The sequence below is a fragment of the Bos taurus genome, chromosome 3 (genome assembly GCF_002263795.3).
Source record: "Bos taurus isolate L1 Dominette 01449 registration number 42190680 breed Hereford chromosome 3, ARS-UCD2.0, whole genome shotgun sequence".
Taxonomy (NCBI): Eukaryota; Metazoa; Chordata; class Mammalia; order Artiodactyla; family Bovidae; genus Bos; species Bos taurus.
Genome location: NC_037330.1, coordinates 7,549,954 through 7,570,047, shown reverse-complemented (window position 1 = coordinate 7,570,047; position 20,094 = coordinate 7,549,954). Strand labels below are relative to the sequence as shown.

The 20,094-nt window shown below is 50.3% G+C and overlaps 1 protein-coding gene across 4 annotated transcripts in view; it reads right to left on the bottom strand.

Moving 5' to 3' along the window:
- The window catches only part of OLFML2B (olfactomedin like 2B), a 49,594-nt gene that overhangs the window by 10,169 nt on the left and 19,331 nt on the right, over window positions 1-20,094 (bottom strand). The window contains exons 4-6 of one of the 4 annotated variants that reach the window (XM_005203491.3): window positions 14,568-14,744; window positions 8,140-8,371; window positions 5,705-6,256 (exon numbers count right to left, since the gene is read on the bottom strand). In XM_005203491.3, coding sequence (XP_005203548.1) covers window positions 5,705-6,256; window positions 8,140-8,371; window positions 14,568-14,744 — 961 coding nt within the window. The remainder of the gene's footprint in view (window positions 1-5,704; window positions 6,257-8,139; window positions 8,372-14,567; window positions 14,745-20,094) is intronic. The other 3 variants (XM_059883697.1, XM_005203492.3, NM_001100354.1) reach the window with 3 other exon arrangements.

Genomic DNA, 20,094 nt, shown 5'->3' with positions numbered 1-20,094 from the left:
CAGCACCGTGGGTGCCCTTCAACACCCCTGCAGAGGCTCACGCTGTCAGCTCTGCCCTGGTGACCACACCTGGAGATGGAGCTCACAGTCAGAACCAGAGACAGCCTCCCCTGGACCACATACCTTTCCAGACCTGTCCACTCTAGTCCCTGTAGCCCCTCCTGGTGACACCTCCGTGGAAGTGGCCAGAGTGCAGGCCCTTTCCCAGCCAGCCTGGCGAGGGCTGGGTGAATTAGGAGTGGCCTGTATCCTTGTAGACAGGCACAGACTCTTCCTTACCCATTTACAAGGAGCCACTCCACTTTATATTTGTCTTTCTAGGGCCAGTGGCCTCTGTGTTCTGACAGAGGCTCCTTGTGGTTTCAGGGGCCTGGTGAGCTGATCAGCACAGTGAGAGCAAAGTGTGTCTGTGGAGCTGGGGCTGGGAAAGGTGCCTGTCAAGAGACTCTGGGCCGCCGACGGGACAGTCCTTGGTACTGAGTCTGGGTGCTATGGAGGCTCCGGTCAGCACTGCCCTGCCCGTGTCGGTGCCACTTACTCAGGCCGTCTCGTGCCCACTGCCACTGTGGCCAGCCAGGCCTCGGGGGTTGTTACGGCCAGTTACTTTGTGGAAGAGGTGGTCTTCATGGGATCACATTTCTAGGTTCAGCCATGAGGCAGGCTCTGGTATTGCTGTCATCCCGACTGTCCTCTTCGCTCCTCCCCACTCCCCTCTCTGCCCCACACCAGCCTCTCCTACAACGCGCATCACAGCCCTTAAGGTCTGGGACTCTGCAAAGCCACGGCCATGGGGCACCCGTGTTCTCATCCTCTGTGGCAGCCTGACCAGAGCTCCCCACACCACCAAGGATGGTGACCAGTCCCCTTTCCTCCCTCCCGGAACCCGGCTCCCATCACTGATGGTGTTTTTCCTCTCTTGTCCTCAAGCAGCTATGCTTTGGCCAAAAGTTAATTCTAATTCGTTTGTTTTCGGAATTTTTCTGAGCGTTTTACAATTCCCCTGGGGAAACTGGTGGACATTTTTGGGCATCACAAAACCAGGTTTGGAAACCACAGGATAGGATGGTCCTTCTAAAAGCAGCCTGTTTAAAACCACTCAAACAGCTCAAACTCGAAATTGCCAGGCTCATTAAACAGCAAACAACCTTTTGTAGGTAGCAAGTCAGTGGCGTGTGTTAGTTTCAGACAAATGATTCTTATTTAACTGAAGGCTACATATAGTCTTACTTGGCCAGGCACAGGCAGGCAGGAAGTGTGCTAAGAAGGTTCCAGAAAAGAAATCCCATCCACACTAACAGCAGCCTGAGAGAAGCATGTGGCAGCAATACGCGATTGGAAATGATTCCTGAGAAAACCTGCCAAGACTCCACCTGCCTTCTCTCTGTGCCACCCCCTCTTTTCACCCCTTGGCATTTGAAGAAGCACTTATATCTGTGTCCGTGTCCCTGTGTTTTTTTCCACAGTAGATACAAGAGACAAGAATCCCAGATCTTCTGAAAAAAAAAAACCCTACAGGCCAGTCTTTAAGCAGAAGCTGACATCCTCTGTGTAAGACAGATGGATAAAGAAGATGTGGCCCATATATACAATGGAGTAATACTCAGCTGTTAGAAAGAATGAAATAATGCCATTTGCAGCGACATGGCTGGACCTGGAGTTTACCATACAAAGTGGAATAAGTCAGAGAAGACAAGTATCGAAATCTAAATAAAAATGATACAAATGAACTTATTTACAAAACAGAAACACAGTCACAGAGAATGAATTTATCAGGAGAAAGGTTGAGGGGAAGGGACAATTAGGGAGTTTGGGATATGTATCAGATCAGATCAGATCAGATCAGTCGCTCAGTCGTGTCCGACTCTTTGCGACCCTATGAATCGCAGCACGCCAGGCCTTCCTGTCCATCACCAACTCCCGGAGTTCACTGGATATTTATACACTGCTGTACTTAAAACAGATAACTAACAAGGACCTACTGCATAGTACAGGGAACTCTGCTCAATATTCTGTAATAACCTAAATGGGAAAAGAATTTGAATACGAATTGGTATCAATATATGTATAACTGAATCACTTTGCTGCACACCTGAAACTAACATAACATTGTTAATCAACTATATTCCAATATAAAGTAAAACTTAGAAAAAAAGAACCCCAGCTCTTTTGAAAAATCCCACAGGCCAGTCTTTAAGCAGAAGCTGACATCCTCTTTTAATGTTATGACCAACCTAGATAGCATATTCAAAAGCAGAGACATTACTTTGCCAACAAAGGTTTGTCTAGTCAAGGCTATGGTTTTTCCTGTAGTCATGTATGGATGTGAGAGTTGGACTGTGAAGAAGGCTGAGCGCCGAAGAATTGGTGCTTTTGAACTGTGGTGTTGGAGAAGACTCTTGAGAGTCCCTTGGACTGCAAGGAGATCCAACCAGTCCATTCTGAAGGAGGTCAGCCCTGGGATTTCTTTGGAAGGAATGATGCTAAAGCTGAAACTCCAGTACTTTGGCCACCTCATGCGAAGAGTTGACTCATTGGAAAAGACTCTGATGCTAGGAGGGGTTGGGAGCAGGAGGAGAAGGGGATGACAGAGGATGAGATGGCTGGATGGCATCACTGACTCGATGGACGTGAGTCTGAGTGAACTCCGGGAGTTGGTGATGGACATGGAGGCCTGGCGTGCTGTGATTCACGGGGTTGCAAAGAGTCGGACACGACTGAGCGACTGAACTGAACTGAACTGACATCCTCTGTTGTATAGGCGCTCAGTTGTGTCCGACACTTGCCACCCCATGGACTCTAGTCCGCCAGGCTCCTCTGTCTGTGGGAGTCCCCAGGCAAGAATACTGGAGTGGGTTGCCATTTCCTTCCCCAGGGGATCTTCCCAACCCAGGAATTGTCTCCTGTATCTCCTGCATTGGCAAGCGGGTTCTTTTCCACTGAGCCACCAGGGAAGCCCCTCTGTGACAATGTGCTTCTGGTCGAACAGAATAGTGAAGCACAAGAGAAAGTGTATCCCGTCTCCTGCTCCTCTACCAGGTAAACAACTTCCAGGACACAGGGTTTCTCTTGTCTGGGCATCAGCATCTCAGTCAGGCTAACGAAGGAGGTGGAGTCCTGAGACCTAAGAACTCCAGAAAGATGCACATCGGAAAAGCTCGCGGGTGGCGACACCCAGGGGAGGCAGGTGGGTTGTGGAGACAGTGGAGAACTCACTGGCTGGAAGTGAAAGTGTGAGTCGCTTAGTCGTGTCTGACTCTGCAACCCTATGGACTGTGGTCAACCAGGCTCCTTTCTCCATGGGATTCTCCAGGCAAGGATACTGGAGTGGGTAGCCATTCCCTTCTCCAGGGGATCTTCCCAACCCAGGGATCAAACTCAGGTCTCCTGCATTACAGGCAGACTCTATACTATCTGAGCCTCCAGGGAAGCCCCTCTCCTACTGGCTAGGAAGTCACCAAGGGAAGAGTTTCCAGCCAGGCAATCACCATCCCTGGGGACATACAAGGAGTGTGGACCTACCTGCGGCCTGTATTCCACCCGTCTGTGGAGAGATAGTGGTGGGCAGCTGGCTAAGTTTCTGGAGGAACTGTCCCTGTCACCTGAGTGGTAGAGGTATGGGGACCCTGGGGAGTACACTCCTGTGGCAGTGGGGAGATGGGGTGCTGGGCTCAGGGTCTGTGGACCCATGAGCAAGGTCAAGGCTGCCCAGAGCCAGTGTGGAAGTGGACCCTTTGCTCAGACTCTGGGGCATTCTGCAGAAATTGAGCAAGACCCACAGCTTCAGAACTGATTTCTCCACGCGGTAAGAAATGAATCTTCTACTCTGGGGTCTGCTTGCTCCCACTGTGACAGTGAAAGGGACGAAAAGAAAAACATTCTTTCCTCCCACCCCAACCTCTGTGGCTCAAGAACTGTCTTCTTGCTTAGCTTCCTCCTGGCCAAGGTTCGTGAGATTTTGCCCTGGGGTCCATGTGACTGGCTATTTCCTTGTTATTACTCTGGGGTTTTTTTTCACCCAATAAGAATTCCTTGCTATATCACGGCCTGATACACTTACTACAGGATATAACTGAGGAAACTTTCTTTACCAGCTGAGCTACAAGGGAAGCCCAAGAATACTGGAGAGGGTAGCCTATCCCTTCTCCAGTGGATCTTCCCGACCCAGGAATCAAACCAGGGTCTCCTGCATTGCAGGCAGATTCTTTACCAACTGAGCTATTAGGGATTCCCAATTGAGGCAGCAATCTTTAGTAAATTTCTAATTTCTGAGACCTGCAGAAGGGCAGAGATTTGGCTAAGGTCACACAGCTCTCCGCAGTGGGGACTAGGCTACAACCAGGCATCTGGCTGCTGGTAGGTACCCCTACCACCATCTGTCTGGCATGGCTGGCACTTTATCCTGAGGAGGAACTGGAAAAGAGGATGCCAAGGGGGCTGAAAATGGGAAGAAGGGAAAGAAAGGTATAAGGCAAATCGCATCTGTCAAATCAAGTATATTTTTAATGAAATTACTATTCAATAGTGTTATTTTTCAGTGTTGATGGTGACTTAATGAATGTTTAAGTCTTTTTGAAAAAGCCATCTGTGGCAAGTCCCACTTCCCCCTCACCCCGCCTCCGCCCACGGAAACATACATAGACACACACACACTTTCACGTTTCACTGTTCCCAGAGTCATCTTATGGCCATGGAGCGCCCAGGCACAGAACAGGCTACATTCTCTGTTTCTGGAACACACCCTGCTCATTTAGACCTACCCAGTCAGAATACTTTCCTTTTCCACTTAGCAAACTCCTGTTCATCCTTCAAAACTCAGCTCAAAGGATACCTTCTTAGAAAAGCTTTCCCAGCCTTCTTAGCTGCCAGGCAATCTGCTGCTCCCTCTGCCCCTGTCTCTCCACTCCTCTGTTACATCATTTATCACACGATGCCATGATGTTCCCATGCTTTCTAAGGCCAGGAGCTAATGAGATTTGTTCCCTGGGGCTCACTATTTCCCTGTTCCCTCTTTTAATATTCTGGGATCCCCCCGCCTACACACACATAAGAATCTCTTGTTAGTTCATGGCCTGGTAAACATCCTGCTGAAAACGTGTTGCTGCTGCTGCTGCATCGCTTCAGTCGTGTCCGACCCTGTGCGACCCCATAGACGGCAGCCCACCAGGCTCCCCCATCCCTGGGATTCTCCAGGCAAGAACACTGGAGTGGGTTGCCATTTCCTTCTCCAATGTATGAAAGTGGAAAGTGAAAGTGAAGCCGCTCAGTCGTGTCCGAATCTCAACAACCCCATGGACTTCAGCCTCCCAGGCTCCTCTGTCCATGGGATTTTCCAGGCAAGAGTACTGGAGTGGGGTGCCATTGCCTTCTCCAGCTGAAAACATAGTCATCACTAAATAACCAAATATCCAACACCCATCACAAAGCCTAGTACACCAGCATTTGACAAATGTTTATAAAACTTATTAATGAAGCTGAGATCTTAGCTCCACTAATTTATTTTAGAAAGGAGTTTTCTACTCTTGTCACTGGTACATTGTGAATATAGACCCTAGATGTTAAAACTGATCATTGCCCAAGGAGTAACTCCACTTGCCTTTCTTTATGAAGCAGTTGGAGCATCTGACTCCCCCCTCTCCTTTCAAGCTATTTCCGGGCTCAGCCTTTTACTTGAGCAGGAGACCCAAGCCAGGCGGAATGGACTCACCTATGACGTTCCGTATGTCATCTTCTTCCTCGGGGCTCAGGGTGGGGCCAGGGGGAACGGTGCCCTGTCTGGCAGTAGAATCTTTCCCTGGTGAGTCTGTCCTGACTGGAGGCGGAGGCACTGGGGCTGTGTGCGTCGCCTCCACAAAGGCATCCTCAGGGGCCGCTGACGGAGGAGCTGAGGCTGGCGGTTGCTGGGTGGCTGTGTGGGCCACAGTGGTAGCTGGTACCTGAGTAAAAGGTGTAGGGACTGCCTCCTCCGTGGGATCTGGAGACACTGAGGTCGTCGGGAGCGGTGTTGAGAATTGTTCGACTGAGGCAGAGACTGCAGGGTCAGGGGTGCTGGGCGCTGCAGTGGAGGCAGGCAGCCGGGCGGAGGGCAGGGCTGTGGTCGGAGTGCCAGCGCTGGTGGTGCCGGCATCAGCTGTCACAGCGGCGCTGCGCCCGGTGGCTGCTGGCCTCCGGGTGGCGCTGGTCAGCAGCTGGTTGTGTCTCAGAAGCTGATCTTCAATTAGCAAATCCATTCCGTGTTCACCACTGAAAAATTCGTCTTCTGGGAAACAAACACAGGTTCGTTTGTGACTCAGGAGTCAGCAACATGTGGTGTGTGGCAGATTAATGAGGGTTTCTTTCATCAGCATGATACCCTGATTTATTATTTTTTTTATTTTTTAAAATTAATTTTAATTGAGGATAATTACTTTACAATATTGTGATGGTTTTGGCCATACATCATGAACCAGCCATAGGATACTCTGATTCAAAGTGGAGCCCAGGTGGGATTTAGAAGAAGAAGGTGAAAGGAGCACAGATGGACACATTTCCTGGAGGGTCTCTCTGAACAGTCTGCTTCCACCCACCACCCAGGAACCGCAGCCAAGGGCTACAAAACCTGGGAGGAAGTTAGTCACTCACTCAGTAGTTATCAATGGAGCACAAACAACAATGAGCCTTCACAGAGTTTCTATCTAGTGGTGGAGACGCCAAACATTAGACAGATTGTCTCCTTGAAGGTGTTGTGAGGAAAAGTCTAGTAGGGTGAGGGGAAGGGGGGGATGGGAACCTTGCAGTCATGGATAAAGTGGTCAAGATGAGACTCAGTGGGATGAAGAGAGGAGCAGTGGCTTGAAGGGAGGTAACCGAGCAGGTGACGGGGAGGAGTATTCAGGGAGAAATAGCAGCAGTGCAAAGGCCCTGGGGCCGGAACACATCTGCTGAGGCTGAGGAGCAGTGAGGTGGGCAGAGGTCAGAGGGAACACAGCCAGGTCATGGAGGGCTTGGCTGCTGTGTTTGGACTTCAGTTTTTATCCTGCATGAAATGGGGGAGTCTCCAGGGTTTTGAGCAGAAAAGGAATACTAAGATGGAGTGTTTTCTTAGGACACAAAGAGATCTAACCACAAAAGACATAACTGGTCAACTGGATTTTACCTGCTCATCAAAAACATCATTAAAGAACTAAAGGTACAAGCCATGGGCAGAAATAAAATATTAATATCTGCAATACAAAGGATTTGTCCCAGAATATAAAAACCCCACAAATCCATTATTTATTTTGGCCATGTAGAGAGGCTTGTGGGATCTCAGTTCCCCGACAAGGGATTGAACCTGGGCCACAGGAGTGAAATCACCAAATCCTAATCACTAGACCACCAGGGAACCCCACAAGTCAATAAATTAAAACGTTACACAGTTAGAAATGGGCAAACTGATTATGCCAGCACCTGGGGGAGCAGAATCTATCAGGAGGCAGCTGAGGGGGACCAGATGAGAGGAAGTGGCATAGCAGGGAGAGGGGGAAAGCTAGGCCTCCTGGGGTGCTGGGCAGGGATAGATAGAAGAAAAGGAGGGGCTGATAGGCCTCCTGGGGTGCTGGGCAGGGATAGATAGAAGAAAAGGAGGGGCCAGTGGCAGGGAAGAGCCCAGGAAGAGGAAGTGTAGGAGAAACAAGATAAAGATGAGGTGAAAAGGAGTATCTATTTTGTGTGAAAGAGTAAGAAGGAAAGAGATGGAAGAGTAGGTGCTAGAGTCTAGTCAAGAAGCCCAGGGTCCCCCTAGAAAAAGCAGGCAGGAGAAGCCTCTGTGTGTCTCTGAGTGGGTCACCCCTCCATGCCTCAGTGTGCACGTCTGAGAATGGGGAGGGCACAGAGGCCCCTTCCGGCTCAGCCACGCTCCGCCCTGTGGTCCTCTGCAAGCCCAGAGAAGGCAAGTGACTTGCCCCCAGGGTGCTCAGCAAGCTGTGAGGAAAAGCAGTAAGAACTCTGGATAATTTGTAACTGCAGGTAAATCTCAGGTAACCAGGCTGGCTCTGCGGGGCCACTGTAGTAATCAAACTGCCGAAGGCAGGTGTGGCTCACAGGAAGTGCCCCTCCAGAGTGCAAAGGGTGACTCCCTCCCTGCCCTGCCTCTGGGGGGCTGCCCTGCGGACCCCAACTCACGATGCTCTTCGATGTCATTCTCCTCCTCGGGGTCCTTGGCTTTGTAGTAGGTGATGCCCCGGATTACGGTGGGCCTGGAGGCTGGCCGGCCCCTCAGGTGGACCTGTCTCTGCAGGGGTCGCTGTGGCTTCACCACCTCTGGTGGAGCCAGTGGCCGCGTCTGCAGGAGCTTGATGGATTTGATCTGTTGGGACACAGTTTCTTCCTGCAGAAACCTCTCTTCATACTGCTCCTCAGAGGGGACACAAGGGAAGGTCACAAGAGGCAGTGCTGGAGTCAAGGCCATCCTAGTCACAACAGCTAATCCTAAAAGCACTTCCTAAGCCAGGCACTGTTCATCTTGTCGTCAGCCCCATGAGGTATGAACCACTTTTAATCATTCCCATTTACAAATTGGGAAATTGAGGCACAGAGAGGTTATGTAAATCACCCAAGGTCCCAGAGCAGGGAAGTGGTAGAGGCAGGATTTGAACCCAGGCAGTCTGACTCTAGACTCTGACTCTAACCTCCATGCTATACTTCCCAGAGAGTGCAGCTGTCCTCTCAGCTCTGGCCTAGAGATGCTGGGTGCCTCAGATCTCACGCAGTTGTTTGTAGTAAATCTATGTAGTTGGAACATGAAGTGTGTTAGTCACGCAGTCGTGTGTGACTCTTTGTGACCCCATAAACTGTAGCCCGCCAGGCTCTTCTCTCCATGGGATTTTCCAGGCAAGATTACTAGAGTGGGTTGCCATTCCCTTTTCCAGGGGATCTTCCCGACCCAGGGATGAAACCTGGGTCTCCCTCATTGTAGGCAGATTCCTTACCATCTGAGCCACCAGGGAATGCCGGCACAAGAAGGCTGAGGGCTAAGATGCACAGCTCAGGATAAGGCATGACTGCTTTTACTTGTGCTCTTGGCACAAACTGCCCCAAGCCCTCCCTAATGCATCCAGAATAAAGTCCAAAGTCCTTGACCTGGCACTGAGAACTCAAAGTGACTTGACCCAGCTCAGCCTTCTCTCTTGCTCCACCCCCAGCCTCCCCACCCTTGGTATTCCAGGCACTTGGGTGACTCCTGAACTGCTTGGCTCTCCCGAAGTGCTGGGTCTTTGCTCAGATTGTTTTCTCTGTCTGGAAGCCATTCCCTTCCCCCCATATAGCCATTTATTGAAATCTACCCACTTTTCAAGGCCTGGCTAAAATCTCAGGACCCCAAGGAAATACTCCTAAACCTTTTCATTTAGAATTCATCTTTCTTTCCCAATCCTTACTTTGCAGCAGAGACTTCTAAGTGACTATCCGAACACTGTCCTTTTTTCCTAACTTAATGAGAAACTGGTTTTGTGGGAGTGGTCCTGCGACTAAGTTCTGGCTGTTAAAGTAGAAGTAGAAGTTGGTGGGAAGAGCTTTTGGAAAAGCTCCTTAAAACATGGGGCTGACTCAGCTGGAAGGCATCATTTGCACTTTTCCTCATTTCTCTGGCCAGGAGAATGTGGGCAGGATGGCTGGAGCTGAGCAGTCATCTTGTGACCATGAGGGGATTTTGAAGATGGACATCACTAATGACATCTCGCAGCTAACTGTACCAGCCCTGGGCCACCTGCCTCCATGACTCTTTTTACAACAGAACAACAAACCCCTATATTGTTTAATGCACAATATTTTGGTCTCTTACTCAAAGCTGAACACAACTCCTAATGGATAAAACTCTATACTATTATAACACCTCTCCCATCCTGCCTTCCACAGGAATTTCTTAAGAACGTTGTCTCTGTAAACTATGAGCAATTGGAAGAGCAGAGACAATCTCTTGTCCGTCTCTGATTCCCCTGGATATATGTACGTTAATATTTGTTAAACTGAATTTCTGAATCATAACAAATCCAAAAGAACTGTCAACACTTGTGACTGCCACTGGGATTTTTGTCAAATCAAATGATGCTTTACAGTAGGTAGCCTATGACCTGGGCATCATGATGGTACCAAAAAAAGGCCTCTGCGATGGTTATGGCCACACAGAAGGACCATCCTGTCCGTTCATCCTGGGGACTGACCTCTTGTGTCCACAGTGTGGCAGAGTCCCTGGGCCCTGCCTAGGTCCATCCAGTCATATTCCCTCACCCAGGCCCGTTTTTGAAAACAAAGGGGCTTGGACACAGGGCCTGTGAGCTGGCTGTGCTCCAGTGCAGAGCCACCAGACAGGGCCAGTGGCTCCATCAGTAAAGCAAGCGCAGACCACGGGAGGCGTGGCCCACCTCTGCTCTATGAGGACTTTGAATGGCTGAATTATGAAGAGGTCACTCCCTGTAGTCACCTAAGCCCTGAAAGCTCTTCTTCTCGCCAGGAGGAGGTGGGTGAGCTCCCTTAAATCCTCGGTAAATGTGCCCATAGAGCATAGCCCACTTGGAAACAAAACCTCTGTCCCTTTGATGCTCAGTCCTGAGAGGCAGAGCAGGACCTTTGAGCTCCCTGAACGTCAGCTGTCAGAGACCCAGCTGTCATGACCAACTCTTTCACTCTGCCTGCTGCTGCTGCTGCTGCTAAGTCGCTTCAGTCGTGTCCGACTCTGTGCGACCCCATAGACGGCAGCCCACCAGGCTCCCCCGTCCCTGGGATTCTCCAGGCAAGAATACTGGAGTGGGTTTCACTCTGCCTAGGGAGAAGCAAATCAGATTCTTGTTCTGACCTTTAAAATCTGGCCTAGAGAAAACCTGGAGCCCTCACTCCCCACCACACCCCGGGTCTGTACTGGTTTTCCCGTGACAGAAGACTTTATCCAGATGGCACTGCAGACAGGGAAGCTCCTAAACGTGTGTTCTTCACTCCCCCATGCTGACCCACTCCTGGAAAACAGAGGACACTTTCCAGCAGCCTCCCCTTGCTGGGGCCAGAGAGCTGCCTGGAAGAAGCAGGCAGACGTGTGCCCTGGGCAGCCCTCACTCCCGCTAACTGCCCCTCCCCAACTTGCCATGGTTTGCTGGGGAGGTGACCGCCACCAGAAGTGCAGGGAATACTTGGCTGGTGGTGGTGGCTTTTACTGAGCATCTGTTATGGGCAGACATGTCCCTTCATATTCTTTTTAACCCTTAAAACAATGAGGCAAGATAGATACTATTATCCACATTTTACAGATGAATAAAGAGAGGTTCAGAGTATTTAGCAATCTGGTTGAAGGTTAATCAAGTGAGAGAGCACTTATTAAGTCATGTATGTGCATGCTAAGCCACTTCAGTCATGTCTGACTCTGCAACCCTATTGGACTGTAGCCCTCCTGGCTCCTCTGTCCATGGGATTCTCCAGGCAAGAATACTGGAGTGGGTTGCCACTGCCTTCTCCTTATTAAGTCATAAGGCTATTAAATAATCCAGGGCTGCTTGCCTTCAGAGCCTGTGATCCACCTTGGTATAGCTACACTGTGCTCAGCTGTCACCACAGGACTAACTCATCTGCCGTCCAAAAAGCCCTCAGGGCCGTGGTCTGGCTGGTGTCCAGAAGACTTGGGGATTCCTCATTTCCCATAGAAAAGAGCTGCCTGGGAGGCGGACAAGAGGCCCCAGCCCTCAACTCAGATGCCACAGGCCATCTAATTGCCAGACCTTGGTTTCCCTCTGCATTGCAAAAGCAAGTTGTCATTTCTTCGTGGCAAACCCCAGGAACTGTCTTTAATTCCAGACTTTTAGGGATGAGCGGGAACTGCAGTTCCCGCTCCCAGCCAAGGAGATGGAGCAAGACCATGGACAGCCTCTGCCAGAGAACATATAATTTCCTTGGATTCGCTGGCGACAGGCTGCACGGGGCGGCAGCAGCCCCCGAGTTTTTGTTTCTTCTCTCTGTTAAATTGTTGTATGACTTCAACTCCTGGTGTTTCCATGTTCCCAATCCCACCCTGACCTCTCCACCCAGCCCCCAGAGCCCCCTGCCAACCCTCCAGGCATGGACCTTCTTGGAAAGACGCCTCCAACAAAGTGCCATTCACCATTCCAAAAAACCCTGACATAATCCATAAGAACCTTGAAAATAACAACCAAACCCAGACACCCCTCTTTACCCCCTTTTCAACAGGGGGTTCACTAAAGAGATAGGAAAAGGGAGAGAAAGATGCTAGCCTCGTGTCCTTCACCTCGCCTCCCTTTCTGGTCCTGCCCTGGCCCTGGCTACCCCCACCACTACCCTGGTTTGGGTGGATTGTGCTAACCTCAGCAGGGTGTGAATGGGGATTTCAGGAGGCAGCAAGGTTTGCTGAGCAAGGAGAAAAAGAGTTTGGTGTGTTTGATTTGGTTTGCTGTTTACCCTCAGGAAATCTGAGCTGGGATCCTGAACATACCACATAATGTGTCATCAAGACAACTGATGGAATTCTCAAGCTCAGTCGACTGGGAAATTGGAGCCAGAGAGGACTGAAGTCGGGGAGCGCCTGATTCCACTGAGCGGCTGGACCGGCAGATGATGCCACACGGGCGGTGACAGGAGCCGCTGGGCCCCAGGTCTGATGAACCCAGGGTGCCTCCAATTCCCTTTAAAGTGCAAATGTCCTCTGGCTCTTTGGTTTACAAGTTCAGACTTGCTCAGGGGTGACCCACCAAGCAGACTAAACATACGCTCAGTCACTGGCGTGTCGAGAACACCCGAAAATGAGAATAAAAATAATTTTTGAAGATATATGATATTTCCAAAAAACCATCAATGGAGTCATCGTGGGCTAAGCCAGAAAATTACTGGCCTTGCTTGTACTTATTTTCTGGTTTGGAAATGGGTTTATTTCAAGTTACAAATTGGGTGGAGTGTAGGCACCAGACTCTCTTCAGGGCCTCTTGTCTCCAAAGTCCTAATCTGCCTGCTCTTCTGCCTTTGGAACACATGCTCAAGGTTCCCCAAACCCACAGCTGCTGCCTGCTTGGCTCCACTTGGGGAATTTCTTTGCTCAAGAGTTCCAAGCCCGCAGGCCTAACCTTACTTCCTCTCTTACCCTGATTCTTAACAACCGAGGCAACAAATCCTTTGCAGCAACACTTCCCAGCCTTTTTCAATGTCACAGCACATAGAGCCACAAGTTCAGGGCTTTGCTGTCATTGTCCCAGACCCTCTCAACCCACACTCTGCCCACCTGCCCCAGGCTGAGGGGATCCCACGATGGGTCACCTGAAATCCATGCTCTGCTGTCCACCACCAACCCGTGGCCCAGTAAAAGTAAGCAAGACCTTTCTTAGCTGTCGCTATTCCGTGTTTGCCAGGGACCCCTTTTATAACACTTTATCCAGACCTGCCTTGCTGAGAGCATCCACACTCTGCAAGTCCTGCTGCCAGAATTTACCTGTTTCCTCTTCTATTCTTTTAGGGTTAGCTCCTGTTTCACAGGCAGCAATTTAGGAGATAACACATAAATAATAATATATATAACTATTGGCACATAAATATAACTTGGTTGCTGCTGCTAAGTCGCTTCAGTCGTGTCCGACTCTGTGCAACTCCATGGACTGCAGCCTACCAGGCTTCTCCGTCCATGGGATTCTCCAGGCAAGAACACTGGAGTGGGTTGCCATTTCCTTCTCCAATGCATGAAAAGTGGAAAGTGAAAGTGAAGTCACTCAGTTGTGTCCGACTCCTAGCGACCCTATGGACTGCAGCCTACCAGGCTCCTCCGTCCATGGGATTTTCCGGGCGACAGTACTGGAGTGGGATGCCATTGCCTTCTCCCATATAACTTGGTAAGCAGAGACAAAAGAAACAGGTATCAGACAGGGAGGTATTTTTAAGCAAGTAGGCCCTCTGGCATCACCCAAATCACATTAGGTAGTGTTTCATTTCATCGCACCAACCCAGACACTGCTGAGTGGGCAGAGACAGAGATCTGAGACCCCTGTCGCCACTTTCCGGCTGAGCCACGGGGAACGTGAGCGTTCCTGGACCTGCTTCCTCTTCTGCAAAGTGAGGGTACTGATGTCGGCCTCGGGCTGCCTTCTAGAGCTGGGGTGAGGGCCGTACGGTGTGATGGATAATGGAAGTACTCACAGAGTCCCTTACAAATGGGGAGGACCACACAGCTGACTGCTTCCAAACTGGGACTCTTCTAGAGTGACAGAAGGAGTCATTAGCGATCATGCCGGGACAGCAGGAGTAAACTAGGATGGTCCCAGACAAGCCACCTAACTTGTAAACGCAAGGGATGCTCAAAACGGCAGGATGAAGTATAATACAAAGAACAGGCCTGGTACCCAGGAGACCCAGATCTGGGTCCTGGCTTCAACCCTGGCTGAACCTTGCGGGGCTTCAGTGTTAAGTGTGATGGGGTCCACTTCTGCCCCGTCAGACTGATGGGACAGTTGAGTAGATGGAATGAGACCATGCCCGTGGGAGGCTGGAGCCCGAAGGCTCCATGCACCTGCGAGGGGGTGGGCGTACACTTTCCGGAGAGCTGTGGTCAGAGCTCCCGGAGGCCGGGGCTGTACCTCGGGATGGGTGTAGGCTGCAGCCGCGTCCCTCTGCAGGGCCGAGCGGATGTCTGGAATGCTGTCCAGGATGTTATTGGAACAGTTCTCTTTGCCTCGCTTGTTCATCTCAGTTCGAATTTCTTCCACGTCCTCTCTGATCTGCTCATTTTCCTTGGTGAGGTTTTTAGATATTTCCTAGCAAGAGAGAAAAATTTTTAAAGGGAGTCATTTAAAGTGCTCTGAGGACAAGCAGGAGGGAGCTGGCAGCCATCTCCTGCTCAGAGCCCAGAGACTCAACAGGCAGGTTGAGAAACCAACCGGAAAGCACAGGGGCCCTCAGGAGCGTCCAGCCCTGTGCTGAGGCCCAGCGCATGGACTCAGGTCGCATCTCCAGGGCAGCCTGGCTCCAGTGTGTCCATGACTGGAAATGCTTCCCAATACCACCACGGCTTTCCTAATAATAATACTGTCATGTCCCCGAGCTACTGGGACACCTGCTATTTTTCCATCCTGTGCACACAGTATGCTCATACCAGTGATGAGTAACATTACACAAAAATTCCATTTGCTTGCATCTCCCCACATGTGAACCAATGTCTCAATTAATGAAAGAGGGATTTTCTAGGCAATTTAAAAAGAGGTGGTCAAAGAAATCTACTTAATCTGCTTTTCTAATAAGAACAAACTATTCTTTCGAGCACTTTTTGAAAATCTTTTTTTAATTGAATTCTAGTTGATTTACAATATTGTATTAGTTTCAGGTGCACAGCAAAGTGATTCAGTTATATACATACACATTTTTTCAGATTATTTTCCATTATAGGTTATTACAAGATATTGAATAGAGTTCCCTGTGCTGTGCAGTAAATCCTTATTGCTTATCTATTTCATGTATAGGAGTTTGTGTCTATTAATCCTGTATTCCTAATTTATCCCCTCTGCCTCTCCCCTTGGGTAAACATAAGTTTGTTTAATATGTCTGGGAATCTGTTTCTGTTTTTTATATAGATTCCTTTGTATTGTTTTTTAGACTCTACACATAAGTGATTTCATGTCATACTTGTTTTTGTCTGACTTAGTTTGATATTCTCCAGATGCATCCATGTTGCTGCAAATGGCAACATTTCACCCTTTAAAAGTATTTACATATTTATTTTTGACCGCGCTGGGTTTCGTTGCCGTGGGTGGGCTCTCTCTAGGTGCAGCGAGAGAGGCTTGTCTAGCTGTAGCGCACGAGCTTGTCCCTGCAGTGGCTCCTCCTGTTGCAGAGCGCGGGCTCTGGGCACATGGGCTTCAGTAGCTGTGGTGCACGAGCTTGTCCCTGCAGTGGCTCCTCCTGCTGCAGAGCGCGGGCTCCGGGCACATGGGCTTCAGTAGCTGTGGTGCACGAGCTTGTCCCTGCAGTGGCTCCTCCTGTTGCAGAGCGCGGGCTCTGGGCACATGGGCTTCAGTAGCTGTGGTGCACGAGCTTGTCCCTGCAGTGGCTCCTCCTGCTGCAGAGCGCGGGCTCCGGGCACATGGGCTTCAGTAGCTGTGGTGCACGAGCTTGTCCCTGCAGTGGCTCCTCCTGTTGCAGAGCGCGGGCTCCGGGCACATGGGCTTCAGTAGCTGTGGTGCACGAGCTTGTCCCTGCAGTGGCTCCTCCTGCTGCAGAGCGCGGGCTCCGGGCACATGGGCTTCAGTAGCTGTGGTGCACGAGCTTGTCCCTGCAGTGGCTCCTCCTGTTGCAGAGCGCGGGCTCTGCGCACATGGGCTTCAGTAGTTGTGGTGCTCAGGCTTGGTTGCCTTGCAGCATGTGGGGTCTTCCCAGACCAGGAACCAAACCCGTGACCTAGCATCGGCAGCTGTATTCTTAACCACTGGACCCCCAGGGACACCCCTTCACCCTTTTTTTATGGCTCCCCTTTAAAAAGCATTATTTACATAGGAAATTGAGAGGCTGGCTTTAAACTTTCCTAATCACACATAAAATGTTTCCCTAAATGACCCCTCCTTGGCGAATTACCCATGTTCCAGATGTACTTCATACCAGAAAGGACCAAAGTTACATTTCTATCAACCAATACTGGTAAGCACCTCCTGTGTGTCTAGGGTACAGTATGGCAGAAAGAAATCCTCTAATTCCTCTGGTGTTCCTGTCCTGGGATGGGAGGTGGGGGTGGGTTCCGTGTGGGACAACTGCAGTGGAGAAGACAGGCTCCCCACTGCAGGAAAAAGATGACTAACCACGCCAGGTTCTGTAAATGCCACATAGGCGTTCAAAGGGAGGAGTGGCGAGAGGCATCAGAGGCAGCATCCTGGAGAAGGTGAGGCTGAATGGGATTTGAATCTTGGGCAGCTGTCAACAGACTTAGAGGTACCCTTTCATCTCTAGCTATTTTTAGAGACGTTTACTGCACTGAGATCTAATGTTGTCCAGCACTGGCTCCCATTCCACAGTTTCCATGAGCATCTGAATTTTTAGATGTGGCGTTCTCCTTTGGGCCCTGTTTATGAGGGTGATAGAGGAAGTAACCATGTAAACACAGAGGACGTGTACACTTTCCATCTTTCTTTGACAGACAGGTACAAGATGTGCAAAAGCTCAGACTCCGCCAGGCACAGTCTGCAGTCTGGTAAGACGCCGCTGTTGGCCTAGAGGGATGCCACGGTGGCTCAGACCTAGGGGGCGTATAGGCAGACTGTGACACCCAGACACTGTGGCTCCAGTGGCTCTACGTGGGCTGCCCAGAGGAGCCCACGAGGTGCTTGTTAAAACTAACCAGGCTCCAGACCACTGGCCATGCCATTCTTATAGCATTTCAGCGCACGCCAAATTCTGAGCACTGGAAAGGCTCAATGTGTTCTGTGGGGCTGACGCCAAGTCGGCCTCCCTAAATATCACAGAACTAAGTGTGAGAGCGAAAGCCCTTGAGAGGAGGTTGTTTCAAGAGTGCCCGGAATGAGCGGTTTTACTGGACGTCTATCATTCCTGATAAGTGTTATCAGGGTCAGTCAAATGCAGCGGTTAAGAGCACGGATTCTGGAGGAAACCTTTCAGTTTACATTTCAATGGTGCTACTGCTAGACCTGTTATCTTGGGCAAATTGCTTAAGCTCCCTGTGCTTCATTTGTCCATGTGTAAAATGGGGTTAACACTAGCACTCTCCCGGTGGGTTGTAATGAAGAATGAGTTAACGTATGTGGAAAATGCATGGGACATACTAAGTGGCTGTTATTTTTCATAGAATGTTACTGTCATGGTCTATGCACAGGTTGGAAAAGAATTTCCAGACATGAGGCAGAATGAAGGGAGAATAAAGCTTATTAGAGTGGGAGACACTCTTGGAACAGAGGCTGGCTCCAGGAAGAGCCAATCCCTTTCTTGGGCTGGTAGCCAATTTTTATAGCCTCAAGACAGAAGATTCCTACTGGAAGGGTGGCATTAGGTGATTGGTTAAGATGCTATAGGGTAGGTAATAGGGTGGGAGGTTTACCTACTATGGGGCCAGAAAACTGGCTGGCTTAAATTCAGAGGCTCATGGCAACAGTTGCTATGGGACTTGGTCAGTTCCAGAGATTTTTGTCCTGTGACAAAACAGAGGGCTCCACACCTGTGACCTGGTCTAGGGTTCCACAGAACTACTACTCAAAGAGACCAACAACACAGGCATCACTCCATCACTCAGGAGCTTGTTAGAAATGCGGACGCTCTGTTCTTACTGTAGGATTTGGGAGAAAGGTAGATAGTGATGGGAAGCTTTACTAATCTAAAGTGAGTGTGTGTGTGTGCGTGTGCATGTTTATTGAAATACATTTGTGTAAAGCATAAAGATTTGGGGAGACTAACCTGAGCAAGAGTCCCTGAAAAATAAAAGGCAGTTTGATTTGAAAAAAAAAAAGAAAGAAATGCAGAAGCTCCGACTTGACCCGGACCTGCTGAATTAGAATCTGCGTTTTAACAAGATCCCCAGGCAGTCTGCATACACACTGAAGTCTGAGAAGCACTGTCTTCAATATAGGGAGCTTGGGATACAGCTGATGGAAAGGGGGCCCAAATGTGTCAGAAAGGCTATTTTACAGGAGCCAGGTTCTTCCCGGGGCTGACAGGAGAAGTTCCTGGTGCCTTCATGGGATTCAAGCATTTCTGATCATCCACAAGCACCTGCAGTGAGCAGCATCCTTGCATCTTCTATAATTCTCACATCCTGTGATGTGGAGTGAAGCCCCAGAAGGTTCAGGGTTCGATACACTACTCCTTCATTAATGCACTCATGTGTTCAGCCCTGGGCACGGAGGGTAAGCCAGAGCAAGGATCCTGCTCTGATGAAAACCACCTTCCGTGAAGGGAAGTAAGCAATAAATAAGAAATCAACAAGAAACCATCAATTAGTAAAAAGTGCAATGAAGAAAGCAAGTCGGGGTGATGTGACAGAGGCTGGTTCTGACTCATGGGGAAGGTCAGTGACGTAGCTCTAAGGGACTGAAACGTGTCCACCTCTGCTGCCCAGCCGTGGCCCCAGGACCCCAGACCCAGTGGTGTGGCCTAAGTAGCTGTATTAGCAAAACAAGAGCTCACACAATTCCTGAACGCCTGGACAGAGTCAGCACTGACCCTCACACTCGCTGTGAGGCAAAGGGAAAATCCCATGGAATTAGCCCCTGCCCTCTAGACCTTGGGTTTTCTAGGCCCCTGGAAGGCCCTGTTCTCACTGATTTAGAAATGCCCAAGCCACTTCCTGGTTTTAGTGAGGGACCATTATTCTCAGTTTCCATAGAGGAGAGTTTGAGACAGGCCTGGCCCTGAGACCCCAGAGAAGCAATATTTTTTATTTCCCTCCTGGGAACAGCAAAGCCCACCAGCCGCCTGAATAAACAGCAGGCTGGCGGTAGCCTCACCCCATCAGCCTGCTGGGCCAAGCCAGCTGGGGTCCCCCAGGGCTGCAGCAGCAGATGCCCCTCCTTAGCCACCCTCCCCGACTCAGGCACCTCTCCCCCAGCGATGCTGGCCTTGCAGGGCTCCCCACTGCTCCCTGGGGTTCTGCCTTCCTCATATCAAGGCTCTTGCTTGGTATGTCTCAGGAGGCACCAGGGATGCTGCCTACCCAGGATACTCTCCATCCTGCCCTGGGAGAAGGCTGAACCCCATGACCTCATGCCTCTGGCTCTTCCCCTCTGGGACAGCTGTGACTATGACATTTATGGTGTGTGCAACTTGGCTTGTGCATAGCACTGGCAATGTGGGAGAGAGAACAGGAAGGGTGCCCGTCTTGCGGGGTGAACACATCTCATCGTCCCTGCCAAGGGTCCTGGTGCTGTGAGGAGGGAGAGGAAGAGGGAAGAAGAGTAGGTAGAGAGAAGGCTGGCACAGAAGGCAGGACACAGCCAGACAGGATGACTGAAGTTCTGGGAGCTGGGTCACGGGACTCAGGCCAAAGAGCCGAGAGGTGTTCCCAGAAGGAGGGCCACGTGCTGGGGCAGGCAGTAGGGCATCGAGGGCACCTTCTAAGAGCAAGCCCGCCTTGCCAGATGGGACAGGTGTCCTGCTCTGACCACAGCCAGATGC